The sequence below is a fragment of the Mangifera indica genome, chromosome 2 (assembly GCF_011075055.1).
Source record: "Mangifera indica cultivar Alphonso chromosome 2, CATAS_Mindica_2.1, whole genome shotgun sequence".
NCBI classification, from domain to species: domain Eukaryota; kingdom Viridiplantae; phylum Streptophyta; class Magnoliopsida; order Sapindales; family Anacardiaceae; genus Mangifera; species Mangifera indica.
In genome coordinates, this window is record NC_058138.1 from 21579096 (window position 1) to 21596830 (window position 17735).

Below are 17735 nucleotides of genomic sequence, written 5' to 3' on the forward strand. Positions count from 1 at the left end.
GTGAAAATAAATCTTTTGCCCGATATTTAATTTTAAACTAGACACGTCATTATTTATATATAAAATTATATATATATATAATATTGCTCTTATATTTAAAATAAATGATAATAACATCAAATAAATAAATAATTTTATTAAAAAAATAAAATTATTAAACTTATATCATTTAATATATAATATTAAATAAATAAATTTTTTTATTAAACCAATAAATAAACCAAATTTCGAATCTAGAACTCTAGATTAAATTCCCCTTACTTTTTTTCAATTTAGATATAATTACCATATTGCACTTATTGTTTGACTTTTATGCCTGAAAAATCTTGATTAATTAACATATTTTTCGATTTCATCCCATCAAATTACCATAATACCCTATTAAATTCACCTTATATTCAACTCGTCTTCATCGAGGCTCCATCTTTTACTCTAGCCTTTGACACACCATCTTTGACACTAGTTATTGGTATTTCATCTTCAACTTTAGCTTTGGATGTTATGTTTTCAACTATAATTTTTGATATTTTGTCTTCAATGTTTGGTTTTAATAGTCTTTTTACAATATTGTAATGTAATTTAATAAATATCATGTTATTTGCTTTTTATCTTATTTATAGTTTATATAATAATATTTAAATAAAATAATATAAATATTTTTTAATTACTAAAATTAACTGATGATTTTAATAAATAAATAATAAAAAAATTTTAAATTTAAAAAGAAGAAAATACGTTATCTCATCGTGGGAAATAGCCATTTGGCCGATAAAAAATTTAAAATGAGGATTAATTGGTACTGTACGAGTATCAGTTCAGCAACCCTTCAGCGCAGTAAGGTTTCCGGGCCGGTAAGGATTGTCCCAACACCCAACTTCGTATTATCCGGTCCAGTTCAAAACCTGACCCATCATCATCAGTCACTCTCCATCTTCCGCACTAACGCGAAGGCTCTTTCTGTCTAACTCTCAGAACTACTTTATTTCAGTCATAAGCGCGAAAATCTTCATCGAACTTGCAAAATGACCTTCAACATCTCCTTCACCTTTTTATCCATGCGCCTCCACTAGCTTCCTTCTCCCATGGACTCTATTTTTGTTTCTTCCTTAATTCTCTCTCCTTTCGCTTCTCATTTCTGTCCGCCGCAGCAAACCCTTACATTTCGCCAACTCTCGCCAAAACTACGCTCCAAAGTCCGAATTTTTTCATCCAAAACCCCCCATAAAACCCCTCAATTGTTTCCATTTGCCCGTGGTTTATTCAAATTCAGCTCCCCAGAGACGTCTAGAGGCTCGCAATATTGCGAGGGAGAAGAAATAAAGAGTCTAGACGCTTCTGGAACTTCAAGTGGAAGCACAGAATCTATTGTTTCTGTTACCAAGTGTATAGTGTATACGATTTTTTGTATTGCTGTTAGTTTCTCCTCGGTTATTGCATTTAAAGTCCCAGCATTTGCTGCTCCAGTGGCAACTGAAACGATTAAGAACGAGAAAGATAAAAGGAAGGAAATTGAGGTGGTGTTGAAATCAAATGATCATGAGTACTCAGGTCGTACGAGGAGATTGTTAGAGACGGTATCGAGTTTGTTGAGGGTTATAGAGGAAGTTAGAAGAGGAAATGGGAGCATCGAAAGTGTGAAATTGGCGTTAAAGGCGGTGAAAGTGAGGAAAGATGAGTTGCAAGATGAGATTATGAGGCAAATGTATACGGAATTGAAGGAACTGAGAGGCGAGAAGGTGGAGTTAATGAAGCGAACGGCAGAAATTGTGGATGAAGTTTTGAAAGTTCAGAGAGAGGCTGAGAAAGTAAAAGGGGAGAAAAGGTTAGAGAAGTTGGAGAGATTAGAGAGGATGGACAGGGAGTATGGGGACGCATGGGAGAGAATTGGCGAGATAGAGGATGCCATTATGAGGAGAGAGACCTTGGCATTGAGTGTTGGGGTGAGGGAGATTAGTTTTATCGAGAGAGAGTGTGTGGATTTAGTTGAGAGGTTTATTCGTGAAATGAGGAGGAAGAGTATGGAAAGGTAAAATTTGTTTATTTTTATTTTTTGCATTGGTGGGGTTTTTCTTTTAGTTGTATCGTTTAAGCTGAAGTTATATGAAATTTATTCGTGGTCTCGTAGTTTTCTATTTGGTTTGATTTTGTGCTGTAGTTCTCTCAAAGAGATGGCTCATTGTATTGGTTAAAGTAAGAGAGTGATTGCTATGCAGTATGTTTTGATTTATGGTATCTCTGTGTGTGTCATGCATTTGAAATTATAATGGCTGTGTGAATATACTGAAATTGAAAGACTCTATTTATTTTCAGTTTTGGACTTCAATCATTATGAACTGCTATCTATGTATAAGCCCTTTCAGAGTCTTCTTGATTGAAAATCATGTTATACAACTGTATGAGTATCTCCTCTCGTGCTTTCCGGAGTTTCCTGTCCTTATTTGAACATGGTTTATGTGATTTCAGTCAGGAGAAAAACTCCTTTTCAAAGCTTTCAAGGTCTGAAATTCAGAAAGAATTGGAGATTGCACAAAGAAAACACTTGGAGCAAATGATTTTGCCTGGTGTTGTCAAAATTGAAGATATTGGACCTTTTTTTGATCAAGATTCAAGTGATTTTGCTCTTCGTATTAAACAGTGTCTCAAAGACTCAAGAGAGCTGCAGAGGGATCTGGAGGCTCGTATAAGAAGAGACATGAAAAAATTTGGCAATGAAAAACGCTTTGTTATAAAAACACCTGAAGATGAGGTTGTGAAGGGATTTCCAGAAGTTGAGTTGAAGTGGATGTTTGGAGATAGAGAAGTTGTGGTTCCTAAAGCCATTGGCCTCCATTTGTACCATGGTTGGAAGACATGGCGTGAAGAGGCTAAAGCAGACCTAAAAAGGAGATTGTTAGAAAATGTTGAATTTGGTAAACAGTATGTGGCCCAACAACAGGTAGGTTTATTATTAGAGTTTTGTTGTTTTATCTTTTGTTTAGGACAATGGAGGTCATTGACATGGAGAGGAAGTAAAGAATTTTTATTTGTTATATGACCTGGTTTCCCATGAAGGAATGCCAATTTGGACAAACAAATTAAGTCCAATTGACCTGAAGTGTCTCTGGCTCAACTAGAGGTTTTGCATATGGTTTCACAAAGTACTAATGATAATAGCTGCATTATATTTCCTCTTTGCATATTCATAGTATTCTTTCATACAATTCTTGTTCTCGTTAGCAGCGCTATTTTTTTGGGCTAATGCCAAACTCTTTCATTTGTGTCTGATACTCATTTCTTTCACTGGTTTTATTTTATAAACCATTTTCTATTTTGTTATTCCAGGAACGTATTCTTCTTGATCGAGATAGAGTGGTCTCAAATACATGGTACAATGAAGAGAAAAACAGGTGGGAAATGGATGCAATGGTTGTTTCTTATGCTGTGTCCAAGAAGCTTGTAGACTATGCCAGAATCAGGCATGATTGGGGTGCCATGTATATTGCACTGAAAGGGGAAGACAAGGAATTCTATGTTGACCTTAAGGTTGTATATTACCTGCTCTATATCTCTTTAAAGCTACATTCTTTTGTTTCTAAAATAATTCTTATTGCAGGAGTTTGAAATGCTATTTGAGAATTTTGGTGGGTTTGATGGACTCTACATGAAAATGCTTGCCTGTGATATCCCAACCAGCATTCAGCTCATGTGGATTCCCTTATCAGAGTTGGATTGCAGTCAACAGTTCATGTTGGCAGTGAGGCTGGCTCATCGGCTCTTTAATGGACTTCGGAAGTCAAGAACCGTAACAACTTGGAGAGATTGGATATCTGAGAATATTAGAAATACAAATGATGACATTATGATGTTGATTGTGTTTCCTCTCCTTGAGCTTATCATTCCTTACCCGGTATAACTCAAGATATGCTTCCTCACCTAGATGTACCTAGCTTCTAATTTTAATTTTTCCTTATATTTCTTTCTTTATCTATTTTATCTGATTGTTTTTGCCATTCAAATCACAGGTGAGGATGCGGTGGGGGATGGCATGGCCAGAGTATATTGATCAGTCTGTTGGCTCAACATGGTACTTGGAATGGCAATCTAAAGCCGAAGTTAACTTTAACTCTAGAAAGACAGATGAATTTCAGTGGTTTCTTTGGTTCCTCATTAGAAGTGCTTCATATGGATTTGTTCTATTTCATGTCTTGCGGTTCATGAAGAGAAAAATTCCAATACTTCTTGGTTTTGGACCTTTGCGTAGAGATCCAAACATGCGGAAATTGCGCAGATTGGTACTACTCTGTTTTTTCTTCATTTGAAAATTTATTCTTCTTTTGACTAATAGGTCTATTGGTTATGGTTGAGTTTGTCTGATGCATATTCTATAAGATTGGAGGATGATTTGGTTTTTTCCTGGAGAGTTTGTAAAGTTTTGATGTTTAAACCTTTCTGTGACTGACATGTATACAAATTTTGAAGTAATCTTTCTTACAAGGGAATGTTTGTTTCTAAAGTTTTAAATCATCCTGATTAATCAACATGCAGTAATTATTGTAAAATGGAGATTTGCCCAGGATGAATGCCAAAGAACCTCCACATCCGACAAAATCATTCCAAAATTAATTTTAGTAAAATGATAAATTGATTTTTTTAGGCATTGTTTTTTATAACACAATAACTTAATTAACATTTGTCTAGATGTTTCCCATGTGGACTAACTGTATGGAAAGAGATTATATTGCCAGTATATTACTAACTGAATTTATGAAATGATCCTTTCTGCTCATGTAACATAAACTTTGGTGTTGAAGGGACGATTCCCTAACCTGTAGTGAGTGAGGAAGTGTATTTGTCGTTGTCTTTAATTGCAACTTGGTTATCTTTTTATTAGCTTAATTGCACCAAAGTGTATCTATTGATTAGTCTTTTATAGGTGCAGCTGACTGATTATAGATTTCTTTTCTGTCTTGCAGAAAGCCTACTTCAATTTCAGGGTGCGGAGCATCAAACGGAAGAAAAAGGCTGGTATTGATCCTATAAGAACTGCTTTTGACCAAATGAAGGTACATACTACACTCTAGCGCTCTAAATTTAGATTTATAAGATTTAAATTATTTGATCAAACAAATTTCACAATCATGTCTGGTCTGCAGAGGGTGAAGAATCCACCGATCCCGTTGAAGGACTTTGCTAGTATTGAGTCTATGAGAGAGGAAATCAATGAAGTTGTGGCTTTTCTACAGAATCCCCGTGCATTCCAAGAAATGGGTGCCCGTGCCCCTCGGGTATACTATTATGAAGTTTTCATATGGACATGATTGTGTTTCCTTTATCTAATTATATTTGGCATGATTTGTTCTCTTTATGTCTGTCCTCATGACTTGTGTGTTTGCTGAGGCTCTTTAACTAGAACAAACAGGATCTGGAAAAGTTGTTGTCTGCTTTGTAACAGCTGGTTTTGCAAAATTGGTTTTGATGCCAGTTCAGCTGGTAACTTGTGCTGAACAGTGTGCACTGCATACATGTTTTCAGAAAAAAAAATGTATTGCACTCCAGGTTTACATTTTTATGTTTCATGTGGTATGATTGGTTTTTGAGGTACCTTATTCTATTGTGCAGGGAGTTCTTATTGTAGGTGAAAGGGGTACTGGAAAGACATCTCTAGCACTGGCTATCGCTGCAGAAGCTAGGGTGCCTGTTGTGAATGTTAAAGCTCAAGAGCTGGAAGCTGGACTATGGGTTGGCCAAAGTGCATCAAATGTTAGAGAGCTGTTTCAAACAGCAAGGGATTTGGTATACATAAGCTTCTTTCTATATTTTTCTCCTCAAAATTATTTCAACACTAGAAATTAAGTATTTATATGACTCTTCTGCCTAGATCCAAGATAGCTGAGATTGAACTGAAAATTTTCTATAGGGGTGTAATTTGGGTTATAAATTTACTTCTCTTAGTTGGTCAACAGTTTTTACATGAGATAACTTGAATTCAAGTGAAGACTTGTTAGTAAAATAAGAGAAAGTAATTAATGTATCAAAGTCTGACCTCAAATATAAGTTTACTGAAAAATGTCTTATTAGATGTTGAAAAAAGAAGTGAATTAGATTTGTTTGGTGGCAACCGAATGTTTTGAGTGTTGTGAACTTGAATCTGCAGGCACCGGTGATCATATTTGTGGAAGACTTTGACCTATTTGCTGGTGTTCGTGGCCAGTTTATTCACACTAAGCAGCAGGATCATGAATCCTTTATTAATCAACTTCTTGTGGAACTTGATGGGTAATATTCATTTCTGTTTTAATTCATTGGCATACCTGCTAACTTTCAGAAAGAAATTCTGAGTGTGCCTGGGTATAATGAGGCATATAACATATAATATGGCATTTGAACAGTGATGGTGCCCATTGTTAACTCTTTGCCACTGTCACTGCCATTTAACTGACAGTGAAAGAGCTGATGATTTGGCTTCTTCTCCTGTTGCTGCCTTGCCAGTGACAACACTCTTTATTGGCGTCTTAATGCTATTGCTGTTGTGTACCTGACAGTGGCAGCGCTTATTATTTGCGTTTCAATGCTGTTGCTGTTGTGACAGTGACAGCACTTAAAGTTGTCTTTTCAGTGCTGTTGCTGTCATATTGCTGTTGCTGGCAGTTGACAACAGTGACAGTGCTAGTTGTTGTTCATTTGGGGATGTGGCTGTCATTTACATGCTTATCATGACAGCAGCTGGGTTAATTTTTTTATTTTTTTAATTTGAATTATACTTTGATAAAGTTCAAAAGACAAGAGAAAATTAGTGCTTTAACCTGAGTTTCCTATTTATTTTCCATATGCTCTATCACAAATTTTCATTGGTTTATCTGTTCTTATTCTTTGATTATCATACCTATCACAACTGTTGTCTTTCTTCTGACTTTGATCAACTATGCATACAATTGATGTCTATGTCCCAGTTTACCTTATACCTTTTTTCAGGTTTGAGAAACAAGATGGGGTTGTATTGATGGCTACTACCAAAAATATCAAGCAAATTGATGAGGCGTTGCAGCGGCCGGGTCGAATGGATAGAGTATTTCATCTCCAAAGGCCAACTCAAAGAGAAAGGGAGAACATATTACGCCTTGCTGCTAAAGACACCATGGATGATGAGCTTATTGATTTAGTAGACTGGAAAAAGGTAATTCCATACATGCACATGTAATTGTTATTCAGATCTGAACCTGTTGGCCCTACAGTATATGTCTGGTTGATTTTTCTCCACAGTTGTTAGTTTATCTATAAATGCTATGTTATTAATCTGTTGTTAATCATGTGGTTTTTGTTTGCTTGAACTTTGGATGTTGTCTATTCATCATTAACTATTGCTTTTTTTTACACGTTAAGGAATCTTTGTCCTCTCTTTTGCCGTCTAGAATTTCCTTATATTTTACTGGGAAAGCAGTTTAATTTAGATCAAATTCTCAAACAATTGTGCATCACCAATTTCCTTTCCTGTTATCATTAATTATTATGACTATTATGTTCAGATTTACTCTACTAATGTTCTCTTTGTGCATTGGCCCTTCAGGTTGCTGAGAAGACAGCTCTTTTACGTCCTGTAGAATTAAAACTTGTTCCTGTTGCCTTGGAAGGCAGTGCTTTCAGGAGCAAATTTCTTGATACAGATGAGCTTATGAGTTATACTAGTTGGTTTGCGGTAAGAAATGGAAGAAATTATTTATGGCCATTTAGTTACTGAGGTTCAATAGTGGCCAGATCTTTGTGATTTAACTGGCTAGTCTTTTTTATGGTCACATTTTTTGATTTAATGGCTATGCCTCTTTATGCTTAAATCTTGTTCACTTTCATGGGGCTCCCTTTATTTACATATAATAAAAACTGATAGTTTCTTATAAATATCAAAAAATAGGAGAAAGAAAAAGAATCATAGGTTTAGTTATTTTGTTGAATATAGTGGCATCAACTAGGTATATGTTATAGAGCTGTTTTGTAGTCCTGTGTCAGGTCCATTATATTTTCATTAAATACAGTCAGAATATGACTGTTTGTGCTGGCTTGGAGAAGTTGGTAATATTGCTTTGATAAACAACCAAATTACCAAATGCTTGGGCTGGCCTATTTTATGAGTTGGGACCCTATAGAAAGCTATAATTATAGTAAAAATTGAGCGAAAGCAAATGACAAAAAGAAGAGAAGGAAGATGGGTATTTTTATATAATTTGGGATCCTGGTTTGGTTGAATTCATATTCTCCTCCTTTGGTATGGGCTATGACATTTGCAAAGTCCTGATTTTTTAGGTGGAATAAATTTTAAAATTTTGAAAAAGGAGGGAATCTTGAATTTCAACTAAGAGCTGCATACATAGTCCATCCAAATATTATTGCATCCCGCCTGGAAAAACTAATTGACTGAACCTTTCTTTGGAATTTTGCTAGAATATTTATGATGCTTTAACTGTGCAGATTGATATTCAAATGCCAGTACTTGGAAGTTTGATTTGACCAAATAATTAGTTATCTGCATTATGTGATTGTTATTGTTTATGTATAGACATTCAGTGGTATTGTCCCCAACTGGTTGTGGAAAACTAAAGTTGTGAAGAAGATAAGCCGAGTGCTAGTGGATCATCTTGGATTAACATTGACTAAAGAGGATCTGCAGAATGTGGTTGATCTTATGGAACCATATGGGCAGATAAGCAATGGAGTAGAACTTCTAAATCCTCCACTTGATGTAAGAAACCATTCCATGATGCTTCTTTGTTCTGATGCCCAAGTTTCTCTGGTTCTTTTATTTTGTAAATTTAACTAAATTAATAGTTTTTTTCCTTTTTTTTTTTCTGCCAGTGGACTAGGGAGACTAAGTTTCCACATGCTGTTTGGGCCGCTGGTCGTGGCCTCATTGCGCTTCTATTACCGAACTTTGATGTAGTAGATAACTTATGGCTTGAGCCATGTTCATGGGAGGTTAGTCATCAGCACATCTTGAGGTTTTATCCTTCTACATGATATCTTGTGTATATCATTCCCTCAAGTGATTATAGTGGGGAGACTTTTGAAACAACCCTAGCAGATTCTGGTGATATAGTCTAAGGCTTCTAACAAAATCTTAATGATCGATTCAGGCCTAGGTCCCTTTTCTAGAGGGGAGATACCACTTTTCTCAATGCATGATGGGCCTCTGGAAACTCAGGGTTGTCATTTACTCAATTTTCGTCTGGCTTCTAACAAAATTTTAACGATCAATTCAGGCCTAGGCCTCTTTGCCTTTTTTGGGGGGAGGAAAATGAAATAACACTTTTTTTCTACACATAGGCCTCTGAAAAGTTAAGGTTGCTGTTTACTCTGTTTTCTTTTGGCATGTATTTTGTTCTGCTCATTTGCACAATTCTTGTTCCGGTGACGCTTTCGAAACAAATGCTAGATACACGTTTGTTGCTTCCAGAAACTAGTGAAACCATAGAAGTCATTTCTATTAGCAAAATCATAGGTCAGATCAAATCACTTTGGGGAATGGGAAAATTCCACTTTTATTTACATATAGTCCTTTAAAATTCACGGTTCTGATATTTTTCACATGTATATTTATATTGGGTCATTTGCCTGGTTCTAGTTCTGGTGCACTTTCATGTAGTACACTGATGCTGCTCCCATGAATTGGTGAAAAAATCAATTTTGTCGAAGTCATATTCAAATAAATTTTGTTTAGGGAATTAGCCACAGTATTGCTGATGATTACTTATTCACCCTTCAGGGAATTGGGTGCACAAAAATTTCAAAGGTGAAAAGTGAAGGTTCTATGAGTGGGAATGCAGAATCAAGGTCTTATCTTGAAAAGAAACTTGTATTTTGCTTTGGTTCATATATTGCAGCTCAACTGCTACTTCCTTTCGGTGAAGAGAACTTTCTTTCTTCTTCAGAATTATTGCAGGCTCAGGAGGTTGGTATCATCCTGCTCATGGTAGAGAGAATTTAGAAATTTTAATTATAAGCATACATGCATGATTACTTATTTACAAGTTGCTACAGATAGCTACAAGGATGGTGCTTCAGTATGGGTGGGGACCTGATGATAGCCCTGCAATTTACTACTCTAGTAATGCGGTATTTACATTTCTTAATTGGTTTTGTCAACTGGTTGATCAACAATTAATTTATTCTGCCATTATCATATGTGTTATCTAGTATGTTGCTTAGTCGCCTGCTTGTGTTATATGTATGTAATTATTGCTCAGAGAATGTTCATACATCTGTATTTGTTTCTGTTTTAGAAAAATTATCAAATGATTATATATCTTATTAGAAAAAACATTAAGTGATAGTTTTGTTCTCTAAAACAGGTATCAGCAATGAGCATGGGGAACAACCATGAGTATGAGATGGCCTGCAAAGTTGAAAAGGTATTCTTATTTTAATAGTGTATATTTACTGCTTTTTTTGCCCTAGCTCTAATATGATGAAGTAAACACCACCAACGACATCATTTACATTGCTGTAAATTTGTTGTAAGACTGATTTATGAATTTTCTGTAACTGGTGAATTCATGTTTGCAGATGTATGATTTAGCATATTGTAAAGCAAAGGAAATGCTTCTGAAAAATCGTCAGGTTCTTGAAAAGATTGTCGAGGAATTGCTTGAATTTGAGATTCTGACAGGAAAGGTATGAACTGTTACTTCAAAAATTACCTATATTGAGGGAATGACTAGAAGGCTTCTGAATTTGACTTCTGCCTTTATTCTTTCTCTGGTCTATCCAATTTCCACATTTTTGTCTTCATTTGCAGTTCTAAGTGATTTTGAAATGAATTCAATAGTAATAAATTGAGGTTCAGTTGAAGCTGTTATTTTCACTGTTATTAAGATAGTGAACTAGCATGATAATTTGACTTGTTGAGCTAACTTTTGTTAATGTTAGTGCAACCATTCATTCTTCATTTGCTTAGCAGGATTTGGAAACAATAATGGATGATAATGGTGGCATTCAAGAGAAAGAGCCTTTTTTCCTATCCAAAGTTGATAACAAAGAGGTATGTTGCAACTATCCTTAATATTCTTATTATTCTGTTTGGGTACATATAAATCCCTGATCTTTTTGTGTGAGTTTATCGTGTTTGAAAAGGAGACTACTTTTGGAATATACACCATAACAATCCAAGGACTTGTGAGATATGACATCCCAAGTAGGATGTTTCAAGGGATTTAAACCTCTAATCTCCTTTTGGAAACTATTGGGGCTGGAGACTATTTAATGGCATTATAAGAATCTTGTCAAATTTGAAACTAGAGACTGTTTCTGAACCTTCCAGCAGTAAAGAACTTGTGGGTATATGATAGGATCAGAATGATATCCTAAGTAGGTGGTTCCAAGGGGATTGAATCTTTAATTTCTTGGTTGAACACAGAATGCCATAGCCATTCAACTGTCCCTGGGGGTTCATTTGTTTATCTGTTCATGGCATAAATTCTAGTTTATTTATTGTTGATTAAGCTTATATATTGACTTGTGACTATAAACAAGAAATAAAAAGCCATAAAAAAAGGAAAATGACTTGAGACTGTTTTCTTGTTGGAGTGTATGGATGTCTTTGCCTTGATCATTCCTAATCAAAAGAATCAAATGCAAATACATTTTTAATTGTTTTCATATGGCATATAAATTTAACATAAACAAATCGACTCATATATAGGCAGTTAATTAGTAAAAGAAGCACAGTAATTTGTGGGGTGGGGTGGGAAAGAGAAGATATACTAACCTGGAAAAGCAATGCATGTTAGTTTGGTGGTGCTTAGATTGTATGCTCGTAAAATGTGTGTAAAATAAGCCAATTAGACATTGGAAACATGCCATAACAAGTTAAATAACTTTTATATCTTCTTCCTGATCACCTTTAGTGGTGACATATTATACCAAACCTGAGAATGGTTCATTTTAATTGATATACAATATTTTCCATTTATTAGCAAAATATATACTTCTTGCCAGTGTACATCATATTTAATGACTGCCTTGTTCTCTCTTTCTCTAAATGAAATTTCAGCCCTTCTCTAGTGCCTTTCTTGAAAATGGAAGCGCAGCGGGAACACCTCTACTGAATGCAGCAAATTAGGATGAAAGGAATATGTGGCCCTATCATTGCTACCTTCTTCAGAGAATGAGGTGAAAGCCTTCGCATCTTATGTGGAACAGTCAGTCACTGGATGCATGCAGATCTTATTATCAAGTTCCACCTCATTTTTACAATTTTTTCTTTTTATCTTCCAAGCATAGGATTACATTGTTGTAAACTAGTTGTACTGCAAGTAGTACCGGGTTGAGAAGAGGCTCAATTCTTTTTTCCTTCTCAACCATTATTTATAATTGTTTTGTAAGGGGTAAGCATCAATAATGAAACAAGTTATAAAGTTTAAGCTGATTTGGAACTCATAACATGTATTACTGCCTTTCCATTTACTCTGCGAAGTTGTATTCTTTTCCCTTTAGACTGCACATGAATGTATTGGGATTTGGGAGATTCTTGATTGTTAGAACGCAATTTTAACAATCTTTGGGGTCTACACAGGGAAATAAACAACCAACTTTATAATGGTTGAGCCCTTGCAGGCGTGAAGCAGAGAGGAATTATGGTAGCTAGCCGATAGAAGAGGAGTTCAGGAGTTGCATTGCAGGAACTAGAATGGCAAAAGCTCCATTCCTCCTCCAGCAATGAAATTGAAAACTTATATGAGATGAATAAACACTTGTATTAACAATGTTGCTTTTCAGCCTGCAACTGAACTGATGGTACAAATTACTTGCAGGGAAAGGTTTACATGAAATAAACAGCAACCATCAGAAATCATCTCTACAGAAGGCCTATTACTGGTGAGTTGCTGAAGATTTGCCTCTCTTTGTTAGAATTGTGTGCTCCATTGTGGCACATACTTTTCCTTCTTGGCTTTGCTTCTCCAAGCATTGTGATTATATCCCTCATGGATGGTCTCTCTTTGGGGAGTTTTGCAGTGCACAGAAGTGCTATTCGAAGGACAAGAAGCATCTCTTCTTGAACATGTTTGCACTGCCCTGCTATGTTTGGGTCCAGTGCTTCTGCTAAGTTTCTATTGCTCTTAAGCTTCTTCAGAACCCATTCAACAATATCAATAGATTCTCCAAATGCTGGGTCGAGAGGCATTTTCCCGGTAAGAAGCTCCAAAAGTACAACACCAAAACTGTAGATGTCACTCTTCTCATCAACCTTAAGAGTATATCCGTATTCTGTGACAGGAAAAGTACATTTCATGTCATCAATGGCTTCTGTATTAATACAACTGAAAATAAACAAACATTCTAAAAACCATAAATATGTTACTCACCAGGTGCAATGTAGCCGTAAGATCCAGCCACCATTGAAACTGTCTCATTCTTGTGAGCCATCACTCTTGCCAAACCAAAATCTGCTATCCTTGCTTCAAGATTTGCATCAAGAAGTATGTTGTTAGACTTGATGTCACGGTGGATGACTGGTGGTTGACAGTCATGGTGAAGATAATTTAGACCTTGAGCAACACCAACTGCTATGTTATACCGGGAAACCCAATCAATCAACAACTTCCCAGCTTCTTTACCATGCAGTGCTGCTCCAAGACTCCCGTTTGGCATGTACTCGTACACCATCATTACATCTGTTTCGTTGTGAAGATACCCTAATAGTCGAACAATGTTTCTGTGCCGAAGCCTTCCCAGGAGACTCACCTCTCCGAATAAATCATCACCGTTTTCGATATCATTATTAGATCTCCATAGCTTCTTAATTGCCACAATCATATGTGGGCGATAAACTTCAGCCTTGTAAACAATCCCGGTTCCGCCCATGCCAATGATATTTGATTCTTTGATACAACATAGTATATCAGTGCTTGTGAAATTCAGCCTCTGGAATGCTATCAGCCTCCAAGGCCATTCTCTGCTGCTCTTCTTGAACAAATCATCAAAGAAACTGTCATACAAGTACCATCTTTTGTATAGCCATTTGCCAGTGAAAAATGCGATGGCAAGAGCTATTATCACCGAGGTTCCAATGGCAATTCCAATGATGATATGAGTGATCTGCATATTCCTTGACCGCTCTGATCTTGTTGAGTGTCTTTGAGAACAAGGTGGGAGTACGCTGCCACAGAGACCAGCGTTGCCTGTAAGATCATTAGGATTTATTGTTGTTAATATACCATTTAAGGGCACTGGACCTTCAAGCTGGTTGTAAGACAAGTTGAGCATTTCCAGGGCTGGCGAGGTTCCCAAATTCTCTGGAATCCTACCAACCAGGGAATTGTTGGACAGGTCAAGGATGGATAATGTTGGCATTCTGGCGATTGATTTTGCGATTTCCCCAGTGAGTTGATTGTTTCTAAGGTTTAGAGTCACCATCTTCTCACATGAAGCAATGCTTTCTGGGATTTCTCCAGAAAGAGTATTGCTTGAAAGATCAAGCACTGAGAGTGACGGGCAATCTTGAAACTGGTTAGGGATCTTGCCTTGCAAGTTGTTGTGAGAGGCCATGAATGTTTGAAGATTTGGAATGGAGAGAATGCTAGATGGGACAGAGGATTCTAGGTGGTTCCAAGAAACATCGATGAAAGAAAGTGATGTAGACAAACAAAAATCTTCTGGAATTTGGCCAGTCAGATTGTTCTTAGCCAATTCCAACCTTTGAAGCAGTGGGAGATTTCCCAAACCAATTGGAATTGTCCCAGAAATATGATTATTTTGCATTCGAACACGAACAAGTGACTTACATGTTGCCAAACTGATTGGGAATGTACCCGAGAGGGAATTATTGAAGAGAATAAGCTTAGTAAGATTGCCATAACTGCACAAACTTGGAGGAATTTCACCTGTCAATGAGTTTGATGACACATCTAGCCATTGCAAAGGCGAGTTCTGACCAAGTTTCATTGGCAAAGAACCTATCAAAGAATTCTTCCATAGCTCAACTACCTCTAATTTGGTCAACTCGCCAAGCTTGTCTGGAATGACACCAGTTAATTTGTTGCACATCAAATTCAGGAGCTTCAAGTTCTTCAGTTTGGCCAACTCTATCGGTATCTCTCCAGAAATCTGATTATCAGATAAATCCAGGAACACTAAAGATGTACTGTTTCCAAGTTCTGGAGGAATCTTTCCTGTAAAATTGTTGTTATACAGGTAAACTGTTGTAAGTTGCTTCAACCTACCCAATGTAGGCGGTATCTGGCCACTGAGACTGCCAACCGCCAAGTCAAGATACCGGAGGTTGGTAAGGTTGCCAATTTCTTCTGGGATTTCACCTTCAAAATCATTGTATCCAAGAATAATTGTTTCCAAAGAAGAAAGTTGGCCAAGCTCTGGTGGAATCTTTCCAGTCAAATTATTGCCTGAAAGGCCTAGAAATTTCAGTTTCTGCAAATTCTTGAAAGAGGTAGGAATTGGACCTTCGAAAAATCCCCCTCTTAAATCCAAGCTTTCAAGTGATGTAGCATTGGCAAGATCTTCAGGGAGAAAGCCTGAAAAGTTGTTGCTTGATGCGTTAACTGAAGTCAATCCTGAAGCCTTTCCAAGACCGGCTGGGAAGCTACCAAAGAAGTTATTCTGACTCACATCAAAGCTCTTCAAAGCAGTAAAATTGGACAACGATTTTGGCAATGATGAGGTAAACTCATTGCAGCAAATGTTGAGAGAAGAAAGACTCCTCAAGCCTTGAATGCTGTCTGAAACAGTGCCACTGAGATTCATATTGGAGAGGTCAATCTTATCAACAAACCCCTTCGAGTTGCACAAAACTCCAGTCCAGTTACAATGCAGAAACTTGTTCGCCGCCGCATTGCTTGGCAATTTCCAGTCCTTGAGCTTATTTAAAGGATCAATAAGACTGGCTTTTATGGCAAGTAAGGTTGACACTTCATCATTTGCTATGGCTTGAGCCCCCTCAGCGAAAACAAGTGAAAGACCAATGTAACAGTAGAGAAACAGCAACTGGGTTTGCATTTTTGGATATTCCAGGTAGTTTCTTCCTCTCAGTGGAATCTCATTGTTGGTTCTCTTGAGCAAAGGAACTAGATGGTGGCAAGAAAGCTAATATACGAAAGAAAGAAAAGCTTATTATGTTAAATAACAACAATTAGGATTAGTTTAACAGAAGAGTTCGTGAGATCTTGGGATCTGCACCAGCTAATTATCTGCGCTTAATGACTGTTAAGCTTTGGACTTATTACAAATCTCCCAGACAATGAAACATGGAGAGAATGTGTTTTAATTGATTGCTGATTATGCTTTCTCCATTAATATAAATAATCAGGGTCAACCCAAGTGGGAGATGACATAAAATTAAACTTGCAATCTTATAATTACTTTATTATTGGTCTTGTTCCTGAACATGAACTTGTCCCCTTCAATTATTATCTAGTATTTTTAACCAATATGATTAGGCTTAAATTCTGACATTCCTCACCCAGATTCATCTGACACTGTTACAATTAACATTGTTCCAATTGCCATTCTGCCATAAGATACATGCAAAGAAAAACAAGCCAGTTCACATTTTGCCGAAGTGATTAATACTTTTTATATAGACACTTGCGCATCTAAGATTCCAACAAAACAGCTCTATATATTCCTAATCAAGATTAATTTATATTGGGTTGAGTTAATATCAAATGTAATGAACAATTATAATCTTATTAGTAATTATTGAATTTATTTACCCCATCAAACTGGTACCAAAAGTTGGCTTCAAGAATGTCTCCTTGATTATTCAACCTTTTATAGGTTTCTGTATGGTGTGAAATAATGTCAAATAAAATGAAAGAATCAGCCTGAATTCTTAATTTTGCCGCAGCTTTCAGGTCACCTGGTACTATAAATAGGTAGATTGTTGCAGCCTCAAAAAATTACAGAACAATATGTGACATAAATCAAATATAATATCAAGCCTCAAACAATTACGGGGCCTATTGAAGAAAATAACTTTTCAAGCTGAATGTTAAGAGGAACATTATTGAGTTGGGAGAACAGAATCTGTGCATGTTATAGGGTTGAGGAAAAGATAAAGAAAACACTAGACAACTTGGAACTTTCTTAGCAAGAGTTAAAGGTCTCAAGCTAATTATATAAGTTCAACAATCATTTGTCTCTGTGCCCACCAAACTCCACTCTTTCCCAAAAAAAAAAGATGCTGCCCATTTCATTTCAAGAACCCACATGCACACATCTGGCTCTTGACCATTATTATAAGTTTAAAATTACAAGAGCATAACATATTACATGGAAGGAGAGAGGGAAAGAGATCTTTATGCTAATGAGAAGTAATCATTCAAGCCATGAATGAAGGTGGGGAGGTTGGAGGCCATGTGCAAGTGAGAGAGAAGATAAATAAAAGTGTCCATATATATTAATTATTTGAAATTTTGGTGATAGGAAGTTGGTCAAGTACAAAAAAGAGCATCTTTTGTTGTATATTTTTGCCCATTTTGAGAATCAATGTGGGGGTGCAAAGTCAGGTAACCTCACATGGCTTTATGCCTAAGCCAGCACTGCCTTTAATCATTTCATCATTATAGAAGGATTGAAATCTTTTAGTGGGGGTCATGTGAAAGAAAATTAATCCATATAGTAGCTCGAGTTTGAAGAGCAATATTTTGTATACTTAAAATGAATACTATATTAAATACCAATGATAATATATTATTATCAATATATTATCTATTTTACTTTTTATATATTTTATGCCAACCAGGAAATAGTTTCCC

General features: G+C 36.2%; 2 protein-coding genes across 3 annotated transcripts; one reads left to right on the plus strand and one right to left on the minus strand.

The window, feature by feature from the left end:
* The first annotated feature begins 804 nt into the window (after positions 1-804).
* On the plus strand, positions 805-12402 carry LOC123206141 (probable inactive ATP-dependent zinc metalloprotease FTSHI 5, chloroplastic). Of its 2 annotated transcripts, none has more exons than XM_044623275.1 (19): positions 805-2026; positions 2464-2935; positions 3322-3522; positions 3593-3886; positions 4002-4271; positions 4953-5042; positions 5133-5264; positions 5599-5772; positions 6134-6255; positions 6952-7153; positions 7544-7672; positions 8528-8710; positions 8824-8943; positions 9731-9916; positions 10006-10080; positions 10317-10376; positions 10531-10638; positions 10922-11005; positions 12017-12402. In XM_044623275.1, exons 1-19 carry the CDS (start codon positions 1083-1085, stop codon positions 12083-12085), a joined length of 3915 nt encoding a protein of 1304 aa, XP_044479210.1. In that variant the 5' UTR covers positions 805-1082; the 3' UTR covers positions 12086-12402. The 2 variants fall into 2 exon arrangements, with proteins under 2 accessions (XP_044479210.1, XP_044479216.1); XM_044623281.1 differs by having other exon boundaries at positions 10925-11005.
* A 223-nt stretch (positions 12403-12625) lies between these two features.
* Positions 12626-16199, minus strand: LOC123206156 (leucine-rich repeat receptor-like protein kinase PXL1). Its single transcript, XM_044623288.1, has 2 exons — positions 13329-16199; positions 12626-13230 (listed from the first exon to the last, which is right to left on the minus strand). Exons 1-2 carry the CDS (start codon positions 15973-15975, stop codon positions 12821-12823), a joined length of 3057 nt encoding a protein of 1018 aa, XP_044479223.1. The 5' UTR covers positions 15976-16199; the 3' UTR covers positions 12626-12820.
* Between the last annotated feature and the right edge of the window lie 1536 nt (positions 16200-17735).

Excerpts from the sequence above, each read along its gene's own strand:
- LOC123206141 (XM_044623275.1), top strand. The coding sequence starts at position 1,083 with ATGGACTCTATTTTTGTTTCTTCCTTAATTCTCTCTCCTTTCGCTTCT. Across the intron at positions 5,265-5,598 it reads TGGGTGCCCGTGCCCCTCGG|GGAGTTCTTATTGTAGGTGA; the intron begins GTATACTATTAT and ends TCTATTGTGCAG. Across the intron at positions 7,673-8,527 it reads GTTATACTAGTTGGTTTGCG|ACATTCAGTGGTATTGTCCC; the intron begins GTAAGAAATGGA and ends GTTTATGTATAG.
- LOC123206156 (XM_044623288.1), bottom strand. The coding sequence starts at position 15,975 with ATGCAAACCCAGTTGCTGTTTCTCTACTGTTACATTGGTCTTTCACTT. Across the intron at positions 13,231-13,328 it reads TTACGGCTACATTGCACCTG|AATACGGATATACTCTTAAG; the intron begins GTGAGTAACATA and ends TTCCTGTCACAG.